An 18130-nucleotide genomic window follows, 5' to 3' on the forward strand; every position below is an offset into this window, starting at 1 on the left:
ACTTGAGTTACAAGGCCAGGCTCTGGTGCTGTCATCCTGCTTCTCTCCTGAGGCTTAAAGTCTAGTGCCTTTCTGTTACTCCTTCCTCTCAGTCAGCCTCTTTACTCCAGTTTATAGACAGAGTAGAAAGCAGTATAGTTCATGTTCCCACATTTCTTCATTTTTATTTTTTATGATGTGTTTTATTTTATGTGTATCAGGGTTTTTTCTGAATGTTTTTCAGTGTCCCATATTTGTATAGTGCCCACAGAAGGCAGGATAGGTCATTGGATCACTAGAACTGGAGTTACAGATGGTTGTTAGACACCATGTGGGTGTTGGGGGCTGAACTTGAGTCCTCTGCAAGAGCAGCAAATGCTCTTAACCTCTGAGCCATTTCTTCTGTCCCAACATTTCTGGAGTAAGGTGGGGCAAGGGGCAACTTCACTTGTGACTCCTTAGGAATACTGTCCAGCAGCTAGGTGTGGTGGTACATGACTTTAATCCCAGCACTCGAGAGTGATGGATCTTTGAGTTCAAGGCTAGCCTGATCTGCATAGTGAGTTCCAGGATAACCAGAGTCACATAGTGAGACCCTCTTAAATGCAAAAACAAAAACAAAACAAAGCACAAAAAGGAATACTGTGCAATATGACTCATTTGAGGCAGGGTCTCTCATCGGTCTGGAGCTTGCATTATTAGGGCAGGCTGTCTAGCTAGCAGGCCAGGGATCTGCTTGTATTTCCCTCCCTGTACTGGATTGCAAGTATCACCCCCACAACTGGCTTTGCATGTGGATTCTGGGGAATCTACCTCAGGTCTCCCCTCAAGCACTTTGCAGATTGGGCTGTCTTCTCACATTCCATTCCCACATTGGTTAATTCCTCTCAACAGTGCCTCTAGACAGACCTTCACAGCATCTGTTTTTGAAGTCTGGGGTGTCTTTCCTCCTCATTTTTCATGTGGATGTGGATGTGGATGTGGTATGTTTGTGTATGTTTGCATGTATGTGCAGATGGGTGTAGAAAATCCCGAGGTGGATGCAGAAATCTCCCTCGGTCCCTCTTCCATCTTATTCTCTGAGACAAGGGCTCTCAGTCAAACCCAGAGCTCTCCATCTTATTCTCTGAGGCAAGGTCTCTCAGTCAAACCCAGAGCTCTCCATCTTATTCTCTGAGACAAGGTCTCTCAGTCAAACCCAGAGCTCTCCATCTTATTCTCTGAGACAAGGGCTCTCAGTCAAACCCAGAGCTCTCCATCTTATTCTCTGAGACAAGGTCTCTCAGTCAAACCCAGAGCTCTCCATCTTATTCTCTGAGACAAGGGCTCTCAGTCAAACCCAGAGCTCTCCATCTTATTCTCTGAGACAAGGTCTCTCAGTCAAACCCAGAGCTCTCCATCTTATTCTCTGAGGCAAGGTCTCTCAGTCAAACCCAGAGCTCTCCATCTTATTCTCTGAGACAAGGTCTCTCAGTCAAACCCAGAGCTCTCCATCTTATTCTCTGAGGCAAGGGCTCTCAGTCAAACCCAGAGCTCTCCATCTTATTCTCTGAGACAAGGTCTCTCAGTCAAACCCAGAGCTCTCCATCTTATTCTCTGAGGCAAGGTCTCTCAGTCAAACCCAGAGCTCTCCATCTTATTCTCTGAGACAAGGTCTCTCAGTCAAACCCAGAGCTCTCCATCTTATTCTCTGAGGCAAGGGCTCTCAGTCAAACCCAGAGCTCTCCATCTTATTCTCTGAGGCAAGGTCTCTCAGTCAAACCCAGAGTTCTCCATCTTATTCTCTGAGACAAGGTCTCTCATCAAACCCAGAGCTCTCCAGTATGGCTAGTCTCACCAGCCAGAATTTATAAGGGCTCTGGGATCTAAACTTCCGTCTTCTTGCTTCTGAGGCAAGTGCTTTAACAATACTGAGCCATCTCCCAAGCCCTGAATTAAGGGTTTTTGATAGTTCGTTTGGAGAGATTTATTGTATGTCATTATCAGCACTGTGGTATGGGGTTATCCAGCAGGGCTCTTCCTTATACATCTCCCCTTAGTGCCCCTACAGCATTTTGGGAACATTTGAGGACCCTCTACTATCAGTTGGTTTCTTCAGCTCTGGTGAACCCTGAATCTCTCATAAAAAGTATAAGGAGCCAGTCCTTGGTGGTGTGGAACCCTCCCTTCTGTTGTACTGGAGGTAGCCCCAGGTTCTCCTTTTGGAGAAGGGTGTGGAGGCCACATGAAAGGTGCTCAGGTCAGTTATTCTGTGTGGCCCTGCTGTGTGGTCCTCAGTTCAGAACTGTGGTATTTGCAGATTCTGAAGTCCCTGGCCCTTCTACCCCAGTTTCCCTAGTATTTCTCACATCTTCCGTAAGAAAATGTGTGCGAACTTGACCACAGCCACTTCCTGCTTTGTGGCCCTGACCTTGACCCCTAGCTGCCCACTGTGTCTCTCTGTCTGCCACTGAGGAGCAGCAGTGGAGGTCACCGAAGAGGTGCAGCAGCCTGCCTTGCTCCTGTTTTCCCACAGAGAACTGTAACACTTTGGTCATTCTGGCCATGCCTGAGTCCCCATGAGAACTTTTGCTATTGCTGTCCCTGAAGGCAGTGCCCCAGCATAAGACCTACACAGACCAGCAAGAAGGACCTCGTGGGGACTATGAGAATAGGGGTGGGCGCTCGTGGAGTGAGGAGCCATAGTTTTAGATTCTGGGAAGCTGGTAAGAACCAGTTATGCCCTCAATTAGCCCAGCGCTCCTATCCTGACCATGGTCACTTATTCCTCAGAGACCTGTCCCACAACCTACTTCAGACGCTGGACATCAGGCTCCTGGTGAACCTTTCGGGACTGGTGGAGCTGTGAGTATCCCTTCCTTGATGATATGCCCATCACACTAAAGGTTACTCAAGGCAAGCAGGAAGAGCTATCTGCCATCAAAAGGTTACACCTTGCCTCATCCTTCTTTCTTGCAGGGACTTAAGCAATAATAGGATTTCTACATTAGAAGAAGGCGTGTTTGCTAATTTATTTAATTTAAGTGAAATGTAAGTTTCTTTGTTTTTGGTGGGTCTCAGTAATTGGACTCCTGTCCCCAATACCTCCTCTGTCATCTTGCCCTGTTCCCTTGCCCCTCCCAGTTTTGAGAGCTGTGGGTAGTGGGAGGCTGAACTACACCCCTGCTGGTCTGGTGCCCCACACCTGCCCCTCCCCTGCAGAAACCTGAGTGGGAACCCATTTGAGTGCAACTGTGGTCTGGCGTGGCTGCCACGCTGGGCAAAGGAACAGCAGGTGCACGTGGTACAGTCTGAGGCAACCACGTGCAGGGGGCCCGTTCCACTGGCCGGCCGGCCTCTCCTCAGTACCCCCTTATTGGACAATGCCTGTGGTGAGTGCAGTGGGTGTGGGGCTATAGGACAAGGATAACGCTACCTTTTCTTATTGGACAGGGTTCAGAGAGTGGAGCCATGGACTTGGTGGCAGATGAGGCCCAGGGATAGCATAAATGGGGAAATAGTGGCCAGATAGGGTCTAGAAGGCCTCTTTGGGGGTGGTGGCTCTGACATGGAGTTTAAAGAGGGTTGGTGAGGGAACATGATGCAGCCAGAAAAAAGTAAGTCCCTGGAACCAGTGTCTCTCTCTGTTCCCAGGTGAGGAATATGTTGCCTGTCTCCCTGACAACAGCTCGGGTGCTGTGGCAGCAGTGCCCTTCTTCTTTGCCCACCAGGGACCACTTGAGACTGCGGCCTGCAGTGCTTTCTGCTTCTCAGCTGGTGAGGGCCTTGCTGCCCTCTCAGAACAGAATCAGTGCCTCTGTGGGGCAGGCCAGCCCTCTAACACTTCTGCAGCCTGCTCGTCCTGGTGTTCCAGCATCTTGCTGTCTTTCAACTCTGCCTGTGGGGGCCCCACCTTGCTCCAGCACACCTTTCCTGCCTCTCCAGGGGCTGCCCTGGTGGGGCCCCATGGACCCCTGGCCTCTGGCCAGCCAGCAGACTTCCATATTAATTCCCCCCTGCCCATTAGCTCGACATGCTGGAACTTTGGAGATGGCTCCCCTGAGGTGGACATGGCTGGCCCTGCTGCCACCCACTCCTATGTACTACCTGGGGGCTATCACGTGACGGTTGTGCTGACCTTGGGGGCTGGCTCAGCTCTGCTGGAGACAGAGGTGCAAGTAGAAGTGGCACCTACTGTCCTGGAGCTTGTGTGCCCATCCTTTGTGCACAGTGATGAGAGCCTTGACCTTGGCATACGGCATCGTGGAGGCTCAGCCCTTGAGGTCACCTATAGCATCCTGGCCTTGGATAAAGAACCTGCTCAAGGTACCTATCCTGGTTCGCCCCTCATGCTTCCTCTTGTAAGCTGGTGGTAGGGCAGAGCCTGGCACCGAGCCTCAGGTATACCCTGATGTCTTGTTCATTGCTAACTATCCCTAGTGGTGCACCCACTCTGCCCCTCGGACACGGAGATCTTCCCTGGTAATGGGCACTGCTACCGCCTGGTGGCAGAGAAGGCACCCTGGCTGCAAGCACAGGAGCAGTGTCGGACCTGGGCTGGAGCTGCTTTGGCTATGGTGGACAGTCCTGCCATCCAGCACTTCCTAGTCTCCAAGGTTACCAGGTACAGGTATCCTGTAAAGGGTAAAGTGGGTAGAGGTTGCTCAGAATTCTGGGTGTGGGCAGAGCCCTGAAGCCTGTAGAGGCTCAGAAGGAGAGCTAGGGCAGCTGGGCCTTTGTGTCCTACCCCAAAGGTGGCCTTTGCTGGCAGCTCTGTGTTTGTAAAGGTGGGGGGCAACTTCTCTAACTGCTCCTGGGAAGTGTCACAGGTGGAGCTGGGTCCTGGTCCCCAGTCTTTCCTGTCCCTGTAGGGGAGGGCCCTTGGTCCTGCTGACAGGACTAGTCTTTGGTCACTGTTGATTGCTCACCCCCACCCCACCCTAAGTCCCTCCCCTGCCAATGCACATGCTATCCCATCAGTGGCTTCTGTGCCTATCCAGGCTTGTGGGATCATATTCTTAGGCCCTACAATGCTCTTGTGTCTGGGTAGATGGTAGGCTACACTCCAGCTCTCTTGGTGACTGCTCCCTAGGTGGAATACCTGTCTTGTGAGTGGTTAATCTCATTCTTTACATTGCCTGTGTTGTTGAAAAGGGGAAATAGAGGTGCAGAGTGGTTAAGACCTGCTGCAGAATCATCCAGTTGATGGGTGAGCATGCCCTACATGGAGCCAGGGCTCCATTATGACTCCCTCCAGGGTGTGTGTCCAGGCTTGTGCCTGCAGCTGAGCATGTACCTTTGTGCATACCTGTGCCTAAGCTTGGCCGTGACCCTCTACATTTCTTCTCTGGAGGGACCTTCCTGTGTTGACAGCACTATCATGCGGCACCCATGGTCCTCTGCTGCAGCCCTCAGAGTTTCCCTTCAGGTCTGGTGGCCCATGATCCTTGGCCAAGTCTGAGATGGGTCCCCAAGGAGAGCTGTTCCATAGACATGACTCTGGATGAATGTGGCTATGAGCCTGGGTTTGGAGGCCTTGCTGGGTAGAGTTTTACCACGTGGAACATGAGGTGGATATGGCTCATTTACCAGGGTCTTATGAAGAGTATGTCCTCAGAGTTAGTAGAGCTGCCCCCTGATGGTGTGGCCCTCCCTTCACTCTGGCTGTAGGAGCTTGGACGTGTGGATCGGCTTTTCATCTGTGGAGGGGAAAGAAGGCCTGGATCCCCAGGGTGAGGCCTTCAGCCTGGAAAGCTGCCAGAATTGGCTGCCTGGGGAGCCACACCCAGCCACCGAGGAGCACTGTGTGCGGCTAGGGCCTGCTGGGCAGTGCAACACAGACCTGTGCTCAGCACCACACAGTTATGTCTGTGAGCTCCGACCTGGAGGTATGGACTGCTGTGACAGAAGCCACCCTTCCCTGTGCTTGTCTTCTCAGCTCAGTATTGACCATGAATGTTTGCTGAATATTTGTTCTTGTGCCTGGGTTGGACTAAACCAGAAGAAATAAAGACAGAGGAAACAAGATGAGAGGGGGCCAGATGGTCCTGCCAGGTGTCTTAGCCCTAAGTCTAGCTCCAACCTGGATGTTTCCTGAGGGTCACCTCTGCCTGGCCCTGGCACCTCATGCATATTTACCACCCGTAGGGCCTGTGGGGGATGCTGACAACTTTCTCCTGGGAGTGTCTGGTGGAGGCCGGTCTGGACCTCTGCAACCACTGGCACAGCAGGGAACTCTCCAGGGCCCCCTGCAGCCCGTGGAGGTAGGCCAGCCCTTTGTGTTCTAGAACCCCTTTTGCAGCATTACTTTACTGCTCTGTGGCTAATAATCAAGCTGGGGACTGGGGACATGGTTTAGGATCTGGGTTCAGTTCTTAGCACCCTAACCCAACCAAACAAAACAAACAAAACCTGGGGTTGGGGATTTAGCTCAGTGGTAGAGCGCTTGCCTAGGAAGCGCAAGGCCCTGGGTTCAATCCCCAGCTCCGAAAAAAAGAACCAAAAAAAAAAAAACAAAAAAAAAAAAACAAAAAAACAAAACAAAAAAAAACCAAAACCTTTCAAGTTGGCTTTGTTACAAGTTGTTAAAATTATTAGTGTGCTCAGTCTGACAGTTAGAAAACTACTCAGAGTGCATAAATGAAAAGCATCTAGTTCTGTTACCTGAAAAACTCTGCTTCTCTAGAACCTTTTCTCAGGTAAATTTTTATTTTTTTCACACAAGTCTTATTGTATAGCCCAAGAAGGCCTTGGACTCATGATCTTCCTGCTTTAGGCTTCCTGTTGTTCACAGATGGCTTTGATTTGGTTTTTCTTCCCAAGTGACATGAATCAAGGATTAAGGTGGCCTTCAGAGGGTTGTACTTACACTGCAAGGGGTAGATCTTTTGAGCTGAGCTGTGTCATCTCCTCCAGGTCATGGTGTTCCCTGGCCTGAGTCCTAGCCAGGAAGCCTTTCTCACTGCAGCAGAGTTTGAGACCCAGGAGCTTGAAGATCCTGTCCAGCTTCGTTTGCAAGTGTACCGGCACTCAAGAGAAGCAGGTGGGACTCCGAAAGGGAAAGAGTTGGAGGCTTAGTGGGTTGTCTGAATTTTATCATGCCTTCTGATTCTGGCCTCAAGGTAGAGTGGTGACAGGCTCTACAGAGTTGCCCATTCCTGTTTCCTTGTCCCAAAGATAGATTGGGTGGTACCTGCTTGGGCATGCACTAGTGGCAGGGGAGTGATGATGGAGACTGGGGAACTGCCTATCAAGGTTTGGTTTTAAGGAGGGTAAGTGGAGCATCCCTGAGAGTAGCTCACTAGTGACTCAGGCTCGTGACATTCTTCCTTTCCCCACAGTGGCCCCAGAAGGCAGCAGTGAGCTTGACAACAGTACTGAGCCGGCCCCCAAGTGTGTGCCTGAGGAACTGTGGTGTCCTGGAGCCAATGTCTGTGTACCTTTTGATGCTTTGTGTAACTCTCATGTCTGCATCAATGGGTCTGCATCAAGGCTGGGACTCCCTAGAGCCAGCTATACACTATGGAAGGAGTTCTTTTTTTCTGTGCCTGCAGGGCCTCCTACGCAATACTTGGTATGTGTCCTGGTGTGGGTCTCTGACCTATTCTTGAGGGTACTTCCCCCTATCTACCCAAGATTGTGATCTCTCAACCTTGCAGGCTTCTTGTATATGCCCAGTAGCCTTGCCCTGATGCTCCTGTGTTCAGTCTCATCTCTTCCTCAGGGCCTCTGTCCTGTCTTCTGAGGGGGAACATGTACTCTCTCTCGGAGCAGCTACCTGCTTTCTCGCCTTATTCCCTGAGAAAGTTCTTCCCACCTGTGGCAGTCACTCTTGCTATATCTTCCTTGTGCATGTCCTCTATATTACAATGTCCTGTTGCTTATCTCAGCCATGAGTGCCTTGGGGCAGGGACTCCATGAAGCACCATTGACAGAGTGCTGAGGCCTGATATGGGTATCCTGTCCATTCTGTCTCAGTTGTCCTTCCAGTCTTCATTATGGGGATGTGATACAACACTGCCTCCCTCTTCTATAGGTCACCCTCCATGGTCAGGATGTTCCTATGCTTCCTGGTGATCTCGTTGCCTTACAGCATGACGCTGGCCCAGGCACCTTCCTACACTGTCCCCTGGCTTCCAGCTGTCCTGGCCAAGCCCTGTACCTTTCAACCAATGCCTCAGATTGGATGACCAACCTGCCTGTCCATCTGGAAGAAGCTTGGGCTGGCCCTGTCTGCTCCCTACAGCTACTTTTGGTCACAGAGCAGCTTACCCCACTGCTGGGCCTTGGGTCTAACCCTGGACTACAGCATCCTGGGCACTATGAGGTCCGGGCTACAGTGGGCAACAGCATATCCAGGCAAAACTTGTCCTGCAGTTTCAGTGTGGTCTCTCCAGTAGCTGGACTGAGAGTCATTCACCCCATTCCCCTTGATGGCCACATCTATGTGCCAACCAATGGCTCAATCTTGGTGCTTCAGGTAGATTCTGGCGCTAATGCCACTGCCACAGCTCATTGGTTTGGGGGCAACGTTAGTGCTCCCTTTGAGGATGCCTGCCCTCCTGAGGTGGATTTTCTCAAGCAAGATTGCACCGAAGAGGCCAATGGCACCCTGTTCTCAGTGTTGGTGTTGCCCAGGCTCAAGGAGGGGGATCACACAGTAGAGATTGTGGCACAAAATGGAGCCAGCCAGGCCAACCTCAGTCTGAGGGTTACTGCTGAGGAACCCATCTGTGGTCTCCGTGCTGTGCCAAGCCCAGAGGCCCGAGTGCTGCAGGGCATCCTGGTGGTAAGTGTGTCCTACAACCCAGCCTCTAAATGGTAAAAACAGGAAGCCCCCTCCCCACTGAGGAAGGATCCCCTTCAGCTGTTTTCTAGGGATGATAGCATCTATTACATGCTTTCCTGTAGAACCTGTTGGGGAGCCCTTGCCTGCTAGTGATTATCTCCCTTCTGAGTGGCGCTGCGTTTGGAACCTAGGGACTCATGCTAGACAGGTTTTATTGTTGTGAGCTATGCCTGAGCCCCATTTAACAACTTGTAAGTTACTGAAGGTCACAGTTAGAACATCTGTTCTAAAGACTCAGATTTTTGTACTCTTTAGATTTTAGGAAGCACTTCATCACACTTGCCCCTCCTTTCCCTGAGCCTCCATGAGTCCTCATGTGCTTTTGGGCCATCCGAGGTGTTTGTAGCTCCCTGATGCATGTGCCTGTTGAAATGGGATCTGAAAGTTCAAGATCCAGGTGGCTACTCTAGTACCCTAGGGGGATGGCATTGTCCTCATCTTGGGCATGCCCACCCTAGCACCAGCAGTCATTCATTTAAAGGGCCATTTCTGTCCATCTCATGATTTGTCCAGTTGTAAACTGGATTCCCCTGTGGATACACCTGCTCTGCATCGACCTGGGTCAACCTCCGAGACTGAGGCCCATTGAGATTCAAGTGTTTTCCCAAAAGATTGTCCACCAGAGAAGGAAGCTTATGAGGACTGGTTGGTCGGGGTGATGCTGATGTGTTGCTGATTCTTGGTCCACTTCACAGATGGGACCAAGGGATTGAGGGAGAGGTCAAGGTGTAATGAAGACCGCGTGGCTATAGATTAGAGAGGTGTACTTGACACTGGCTCCCAGTACCCATGCTTGGCCCCCATACTATAAAGCTCCTGAGCCGACATGGTCCTGGGTACTTCTCTGCCTTCCTTTACATGGGTGTCTTTGCAGTCAGGGTTCAGCTGGTAGACCCCCTTGTCTATCCCACACCACACACAAAATTCTTCAGTAAGTCTGAGGGGGGATGGGTCCAGGAGCAGAGTCAGCTTTAGGTTGGGACAAAATCAGCTTTGGCCAATGTCATGTCCTTTCCCTAGCGGTACAGCCCCATGGTGGAGGCTGGCTCGGATGTGGCCTTCCGGTGGACCATTGATGATAAACAGTCCCTGACTTTCCACAACACTGTCTTCAATGTAATATACCAGACTGCTGCTGTCTTCAAACTCTCGGTAGGCAGGGACTAGTGAAGGGAGGCATGGGGTCCTGGGATATCTGGGTGCTCACTTTTGCCTTCTGTTCTGCTTTGCTTTGCCCCTGAGGACCCTGCTGCAGCCGTGGGTGAGTGTGGGGAGGCTGCTGAGTCGGGGCTCAAGGCCTTTCACCCATTGGTCTGTCCTTGCTGCCTCTGGGCCATACCCACTGATGCCTGTCTCCTCAGCTGACAGCCTCTAACCATGTGAGCAACATCACCGTGAACTACAATGTCACTGTGGAGCGGATGAACAAGATGCATGGGCTGTGGGTATCTGCAGTGCCGGCTGTGTTACCCCCCAATGCTACACTGGCACTGACAGGTGGTGTGCTGGTGGATTCCGCTGTGGAGGTGGCTTTTCTGTGAGTGCCTCTGGGCCTAGAGAGGGGGTGTGGCTATCTAATGGGGCCTGGGTTGGGGATGGCATCAGGTTCTTATTTCAGTCCCTAGCATTTACCCTGGAATCCTGGCTCAAGAGCTGCAATTTCCTTCTCTATTGGGAGTACTAGTGGGTAGGACAATGTGAGGGCCAGAGGTCTTGGTATAGTAGAGCCAACGTAGTACCTTGAACCCATGAACTAGGAAAGTGATTGTAGACGTTCATTTAGAACCGGGGCGCTCTGTCTGCTTATCTTGCTTGCTCACTGTCTACCTGATGCCCTGGCAGGTGGAACTTTGGGGATGGGGAACAGGTACTTCGCCAGTTCAAGCCTCCATACGACGAGTCCTTCCAGGTCCCAGATCCCACAGTGGCCCAGGTGCTGGTGGAACACAATACCACGCATATTTACAATACCCCAGGTGAGGGGTGGGGCCGTTGCCTTTCAAGTTCTGAGCTTGGACAGCCTACCTTTGGGTATGACAGCCCATCTCACTCTCACTTTGATCCAGCCTGGGTTGGGTAAAGGAGGGGCACCTACATGTCGAGGATTCGGGGTTGACAGGGTCCCTGAAGCTTTACATTTTCCAGGAACAGGGTCCTCTAGTCTCCAGCTTTCAGCCTTTTGGGGAGAGTAAGATGGGGTCACTGTTTAATTATTGTAAAGCCACCTGAGGCTGCACACTGTAGCAGCCCCACTCCCTACTTGGCATGTGATACTCAGGCCATGTTCTCACTCCTGCTTCTGCTGGCATTTGAATCCATGTTCACCCTTATGCGGTTGTGCTCAGAAATGGTTCTATCCATTTTCTTGCTCATTATGGACTCTTGGGTGCTCTGCCCCGTACATGGCTTGGGTGTGAACACTGTCTCCATGCAGTAACAGGTGCTTGGTAGAGGTTCTGTGAGTGAAGTCTCACTGGGGCTGTCTCCACAGGTGAGTACAACCTGACCGTCACTGTGTCCAACACCTATGAGAATCTGACGCAGCAGGTGCCAGTGAGCGTGCGCACTGTTCTTCCCAATGTGACTATTGGCATGAGCAGCAACGTCCTGTTAGCCGGCCAACCCATCACCTTTTTCCCATACCCCCTGCCCTCAGCTGATGGTGTCCTGTATACGTGGGACTTTGGGGATGGCTCACCTGTCTTAATACAGAGCCAGCCAGTACTCAACCACACCTACAGCATGACGGGCACTTACAGAATCAGCTTGGAGGTTAACAACACAGTGAGCAGTGTGGCAGCACATGTAGACATCTGTGTCTTCCAGGAGTTACATGGCCTGACTGTGTATTTGAACCAATCTGTGGAGCAGGGAGCCCCCATGGTAGTCAATGCTTCTGTGGAGTCAGGTGACAACATTACATGGACATTTGACATGGGAGATGGCACAGTATTCACAGGCCCTGAGGCTACAGTAGAACATGTATACCTGCGGGCCCAGAACTTCACAGTGACAGTAGGAGCAACCAGCCCTGCTGGCCACTTGTCCCAGAGCCTGCATGTGCAAGTGTTTGTCCTGGAGGTGTTACGCATAGAGCCCTCGACCTGCATCCCCACACAGCCCAGTGCCCAGATCATGGCTCATGTCACTGGGGACCCTGCCCATTACCTCTTTGATTGGACTTTTGGGGATGGCTCCTCCAATGTGACTGTCCATGGGCATCCATCAGTGACACATAACTTCACTCGGAGTGGCATATTCCCACTGGCCTTGGTTTTGTCAAGTCATGTGAACAAGGCACATTATTTTACCAGCATCTGTGTGGAACCTGAGATATGTAACGTCACCCTGCAGCCTGAGAGGCAGGTTGTGAAGCTGGGGGATGAAGCCTGGCTAGTTGCCTATCCTTGGCCCCCATTCCCGTACCGATATACCTGGGACTTTGGCACTGAAGACAGTATCCACACCCAGACTGGGGGCTCTGAAGTGACATTTATCTACCGAGAACCAGGCTCCTACTTGGTGATAGTCACTGTGTCCAACAACATCTCCTCTACCAATGACTCGGCTTTTGTGGACGTACAGGAGCCCGTGTCAGTCACTGGCATCAGGATCAACGGCTCCCATGTGTTAGAGCTGCAGCAGCCTTATCTGTTCTCAGCCATGGGCAACGGGAGCCCTGCTGCCTACCTATGGGAACTTGGAGATGGCAGCCAGCACGAGGGCCCTGAGGTCACCCATATCTACAGCAGCACTGGTGACTTCACTGTCAGGGTGTCTGGCTGGAATGAGGTGAGCCGTAGTGAGGCCCAACTCAACATCACCGTAAAGCAGCGTGTGCGGGGCCTCACCATCAATGCCAGCCGCACAGTTGTGCCTCTGAATGGCAGTGTGAGCTTTAGTACCTTGTTGGAGGTGGGCAGTGATGTGCATTACTCCTGGGTGCTCTGTGACAGATGCACACCCATTCCAGGTGGCCCCACCATTTCCTACACCTTCCGCTCTGTGGGAACCTTCAATATTATTGTCACAGCTGAGAATGAGGTGGGTTCTGCCCAGGACAGCATCTTCATCTATGTTCTGCAGCTCATCGAGGGGCTGCAGGTGGTGGGGGGTGATGGTGGCTGCTGCTTCCCTACCAACTACACACTGCAGCTGCAGGCTGCAGTTAGGGATGGCACCAACATCTCCTATAGCTGGACAGCCCAGCAGGATGGTGGCCCCACCCTCATCAGCAGTGGCAAGAGCTTTTCTCTCACTGCACTCAAAGCTAGCACCTACTATGTCCATCTCAGAGCTACTAACATGTTGGGCAGTGCCTCAGCCAACCGTACTATAGACTTTGTAGAGCCTGTGGAGAGTCTAATCCTATCTGCATCCCCCAATCCGGCTGCTGTCAACACGAGCCTCACCCTGGGTGCTGAATTGGCTGGTGGCAGTGGTGTTGTTTACACTTGGTACCTGGAGGAAGGGCTGAGTAGGGAGACCTCCATGCCATCCACCACCCATACCTTTGCTGCACCTGGCCTGCACTTGGTCAGAGTCACAGCCGAGAACCAGTTGGGCTCAGTCAATGCCACAATTGAAGTGGCCGTACAGGCGCCTGTGGGTGGCCTGAGCATCAGAACCAGTGAGCCAGATAGCATCTTTGTGGCAGCTGGTTCCACTGTACCCTTCTGGGGTCAGCTGGCTGAAGGCACCAATGTAACTTGGTGCTGGACCTTGCCAGGTGGTAGTAAGTACAGCCAGTACATTGATGTGCGCTTCCCTGCTGCCGGCCACTTCTCTCTGTGGCTTAATGCTTCCAATGCAGTCAGTTGGGTCTCAGCCGTGTACAACCTCACAGTAGAGGAGCCCATCATGAACCTAGTGCTGTGGGCCAGCAGCAAGGTGGTGGCGCCTGGGCAGCCAGTCCACTTTCAAATCTTGCTGGCAGCTGGCTCTGCTGTTACTTTCCGACTTCAGGTTGGCGGGTCTATCCCTGAAGTGCTCCCTAGTCTCCACTTCTCCCACAGCTTCTTTCGGGTTGGAGACCATATGGTGAGCGTGCAGGCTGAGAACCACGTGAGCCGTGCCCAGGCACAGGTCCGCATCTTAGTGTTGGAGGCTATTGTTGGACTGCAGGTACCCAACTGCTGTGAGCCGGGCATGGCCACAGGCACTGAAAAGAACTTCACAGCTCGGGTGCAGCGGGGTTCCCGAGTTGCCTATGCCTGGTATTTCTCCTTGCAAAAGGTTCAGGGTGACTCTTTGGTCATTTTATCTGGCCGTGATGTCACCTACACACCTGTGGCTGCAGGGATACTGGAGATCCATGTGCGTGCCTTCAATGAACTGGGTGGTGTGAACCTCACGCTCGTGGTGGAAGTCCAGGATATCATCCAGTATGTAACACTTCAAAGTGGCCGCTGCTTTACCAACCGCTCAGCCAGGTTTGAGGCTGCTACAAGTCCCAGTCCCCGGCGTGTGACCTACCACTGGGACTTTGGGGATGGGACTCCAGTACAGGAAACAGAGGAATCCTGGACTGACCACTACTACCTGCATCCTGGGGACTACCGTGTAGAGGTGAACGCTACGAACCTAGTGAGTTTTTTTGTGGCACAGGCCACAGTGACTGTGCAGGTGCTGGCCTGCAGGGAGCCTGAAGTGGAGGTAGCGCTACCTCTTCAGGTGCTGATGCGGCGTTCCCAGCGCAACTACTTGGAGGCCCATGTTGATCTACGCAACTGTGTCTCCTACCAGACCGAGTATCGATGGGAGGTATATCGTACCACCAGTTGCCAACGGCCAGGGCGTATGACTCAAATGGTACTGCCTGGTGTAGATGTGAGCCGGCCCCAACTGGTGGTGCCACGGCTGGCACTGCCCGTGGGCCACTACTGCTTTGTGTTTGTGGTTTCATTTGGGGACACACCATTGGCACGGAGCATCCAGGCCAACGTGACAGTAGCTGCTGAGCGTCTGGTACCCATCATTGAAGGTGGCTCATACCGGGTATGGTCAGACACACAGGACCTGGTGCTGGATGGGAGCAAGTCCTATGACCCTAATCTGGAGGATGGTGACCAGACACCACTCAACTTCCATTGGGCCTGCGTGGCTTCAACACAGGTCAGCCACAGGGACTTAGGGTGATGGGTTCTCCTGCCTCATGTCTACTAAGTGCCTAGCACTTGCCTTATTCCTGGTGTGGGTCTTAACCCAGCATAAAAAGAGGTTTTCTAAGCGAGGTTCTGCTTTGAGGATGGTTAATGATCTTGTACCTCATTTTCCTTATTTGCTGTCACAGAGTGAGACAGGTGGCTGTGTTCTGAACTTTGGGCCCCGTGGGAGCAGTGTGGTCACCATCCCTCTGGAACGCCTAGAAGCTGGTGTAGAATATACCTTCAACCTCATAGTGTGGAAAGCAGGCCGGAAGGAAGAAGCCACCAACCAGACGGTGGGTTGCACCCCACCCTCCCAGTGTGTCCTCATGCCACGACAGCACCAGTTTCAACCTGGTGTTTTTCATTCCTAGCTGTAGTATCCCCTGTGGCTGCGAGTTCTCTATAACCTAGTGCTGATTTTGATAAATGATCAAACTCAGCATTGCTTCTATCTGAAAATCCAGGACACAGCAGCTTAGTAGTGTGAAATTTAAGAGGACAGGTTAACATGGTGGCACTTATGTAATCCCAGCACTTTGAGAGCAGAGGCAGGAAGACTGGGAGTTCTGATTTCACCAACACAATGATAACCTGTATCTAAAAACCAAAACAAAATCTTAAGTCATACAAGCACCCTGGTTTGTAAAAAATGAACTTTATGCTACCAGCATGAAAGGCAAGTAGTGAGAAAGTAAGACCCTTGCCTACCTAGGCAGCACCAACTGTCCACATAACTTGGCCTTGCTTCTGGGGGCAGTGAGCCAGTTCATGCTTTCAAACTTCTTCCCTGGACGTCCCATGTTATAGGCTGATGAGTCCTGCCAGTGTGTGTGGGGGTACTGGGCAATTCTAATGCCTCGGAAGGGGATTGTCTTTCCTTCCCCAGCACTAAGCCTTCTCAGCCACCTACCTAGTAAAGTCTTCTGAGGAAGAAGACCCTCAGTAAGTCCTGCCTGCCTGAGCTATTCTAGGCCTCACTCAGGTCAACTACTATCTCTGGAACAGAGCTATGCAAAAAATAACTAACCTTCACTTCCTGGATGTTTTGTCTCTGTTGGTGGGTGCCCATGCGTCTACTACTGCCAGGCCAGCGAGGCCCTGGACTGATGCACTCACTTGCGTTTCTGCATTTTGCTTGTTAGCTCACTTACCTCACTCCAGCCCAGAGGTACAACCTAGAATTTGGGCCAAACCCAAGTGACCTGGTCCAGGAAGCTTCCACAGAGTATGGAGCCTCCTATGACAGGCTTGTCCCTTCCAGGTGCTGATCCGAAGTGGGCGGGTACCCATTGTGTCCCTTGAGTGTGTGTCCTGCAAGGCACAAGCAGTGTATGAAGTGAGCCGCAGTTCCTATGTGTACTTGGAGGGTCACTGCCACAACTGCAGCAGTGGCTCCAAGCAAGGGGTGAGTAGCCATTGTTAGATGGCAAGTGTCCTGGGAAGGCATCCAGAACACCACGCTCACCGTGCCCTCCATGCTTCCACCATGCAGCGCTGGGCAGCTCGCACCTTCAGCAACAAGACTCTGATGCTGAATGAGAATACAACATCCACGGGCAGCACCGGCATGCATCTGGTAGTGCGGCCGGGTGCACTGCATGATGGGGAGGGCTACATCTTCACACTCACTGTGCTGGGCCACTCGGGGGAAGAAGAGGGCTGTGCCTCAATCCGCCTCTTGCCCAATCGCCCCCCACTTGGAGGCTCCTGCCGCCTATTCCCATTGGAATCTGTGCGTGGCCTCACCACTAAGGTTCACTTCGAATGCACAGGTGAGTGTGGATTACCTGGAGATGCTGTTGCTATGGGCCTGGACTCTGTACTGATGCTGTTGTCCATAGGCTGGCGTGACGCAGAAGATGGGGGAGCCCCACTGGTATATGCCCTGCGGCTGAAACGCTGTCATCAGAACTACTGCGAGGATTTCTGCATCTATAAGGGTAGTCTCTCCACCTATGGGGCTGTCTTGCCTCCTGGATTCCAGCCCCTTTTTGTGGTGAGCCTGACTGTGGTTGTGGAAGACCAGCTGGGTGCTTCGGTTGTTGCACTCAACAGGTGAGCTGAACCCTGGGGAGGGAACACAAGTGGACCACCAACTGCTTACCGTCTACTTCCACTCTCCAGGTCTCTGACCATTGTCCTACCAGAACCCAGTGGAAATCCTGCAGATCTCATACCTTGGCTGCACAGCCTGACTGCCAGTGTGCTGCCTGGGCTCCTGAGGCAGGCTGACCCTCAGCACGTCATCGAGTACTCTTTAGCTCTCATTACTGTGCTCAACGAGGTCAGTGCGTGCAGGCTGGAAAGGATCCCACACACGTGCTCCATAATTGGGTTCAAACCAGTAAAGTTGCCTAATGGTTTGGAATGCCAAGTCCTATCTTCAGTCGCTACTACATACTGGGCCCTTACTAAGGTCACCTTACCCACAGAACTCATGTCCTGAAACCCCTGACTGTGGTCTTTAAATCCTTGCTCACACCTCATAACTATACTCTAGATTCCCAGATATTACAGGGAGGCCTGCCTTCCTCTCATGGTTCTCCTATGTTCCCTGCCTCCTCCAGTATGAGCAGGCCCCAGATATGGTGTCAGAGCCCAACCTTGAGCAGCAGCTGCGAGCCCAAATGCGTAAGAACATCACAGAGACTCTGATCTCCCTGCGGGTCAACACTGTGGATGACATCCAGCAGATCACTGCTGCATTAGCCCAGTGCATGGTAAGACCGATAATGCAGCCCTCTATACCATGTGCAGCCCTGTGTGCATGAGTACACGTACGTGCAGTGTAAGGGCTCCGAGACTAGGTGTTCTTCCTAGCCTGTGCCAGTTTTCTGCATCCTCACTGCTGTCTTCCGGTATGAGCTCACATGCTCTCCTGATAACTTTAGGGTATCCCCTGATAGAAAAGGTAGTCCAGGCATGTGTGCCTTCTCATTAGGCCTGTCGTCATGCCCCACTTAACTAGGTTTACCTGACATGGCCTTACTAACCTATGAGGTATAAATTTTCCAAGCTGTAGATTTGTGAGCCAAGTGGGCCATATCTGATGGGAAAGGCAGGGGCCATGACAACAGTCAAGTCCTCAGAGGACAAAGATTGAGAGAGCTCTGCGTAGAGGTCACTGTCAGCATGTGGCTTTCTGTACCTTTGAGTAGATCTAGATATGAGCTTA

At 52.0% G+C, this 18130-nt stretch overlaps 1 protein-coding gene across 8 annotated transcripts in view; it reads left to right on the forward strand.

The window, feature by feature from the left end:
- Positions 1-18130, forward strand: part of Pkd1 (polycystin 1, transient receptor potential channel interacting) — a 47950-nt gene that overhangs the window by 14426 nt on the left and 15394 nt on the right. For 6 of the 8 annotated variants that reach the window (XM_063268414.1, XM_008767541.4, XM_008767539.4 and 3 more), the window contains 20 exons: positions 2752-2823; positions 2938-3009; positions 3181-3350; positions 3613-4284; positions 4399-4582; positions 5629-5846; positions 6106-6221; positions 6874-7000; positions 7299-7531; positions 7994-8746; positions 9827-9958; positions 10168-10343; positions 10649-10782; positions 11298-14920; positions 15099-15248; positions 16217-16360; positions 16448-16727; positions 16797-17010; positions 17080-17239; positions 17523-17675. In XM_063268414.1, coding sequence (XP_063124484.1) covers positions 2752-2823; positions 2938-3009; positions 3181-3350; positions 3613-4284; positions 4399-4582; positions 5629-5846; positions 6106-6221; positions 6874-7000; positions 7299-7531; positions 7994-8746; positions 9827-9958; positions 10168-10343; positions 10649-10782; positions 11298-14920; positions 15099-15248; positions 16217-16360; positions 16448-16727; positions 16797-17010; positions 17080-17239; positions 17523-17675 — 7783 coding nt within the window. Of the gene's footprint in view, positions 1-2751; positions 2824-2937; positions 3010-3180; positions 3351-3612; positions 4285-4398; positions 4583-5628; positions 5847-6105; positions 6222-6873; positions 7001-7298; positions 7532-7993; positions 8747-9826; positions 9959-10048; positions 10068-10167; positions 10344-10648; positions 10783-11297; positions 14921-15098; positions 15249-16216; positions 16361-16447; positions 16728-16796; positions 17011-17079; positions 17240-17522; positions 17676-18130 lie in introns of those variants that run through there. The other 2 variants (XM_063268416.1, XM_039085207.2) reach the window with 2 other exon arrangements.

The sequence above is a fragment of the Rattus norvegicus genome, chromosome 10 (assembly GCF_036323735.1).
Source record: "Rattus norvegicus strain BN/NHsdMcwi chromosome 10, GRCr8, whole genome shotgun sequence".
In the NCBI taxonomy this organism is placed as follows: domain Eukaryota; kingdom Metazoa; phylum Chordata; class Mammalia; order Rodentia; family Muridae; genus Rattus; species Rattus norvegicus.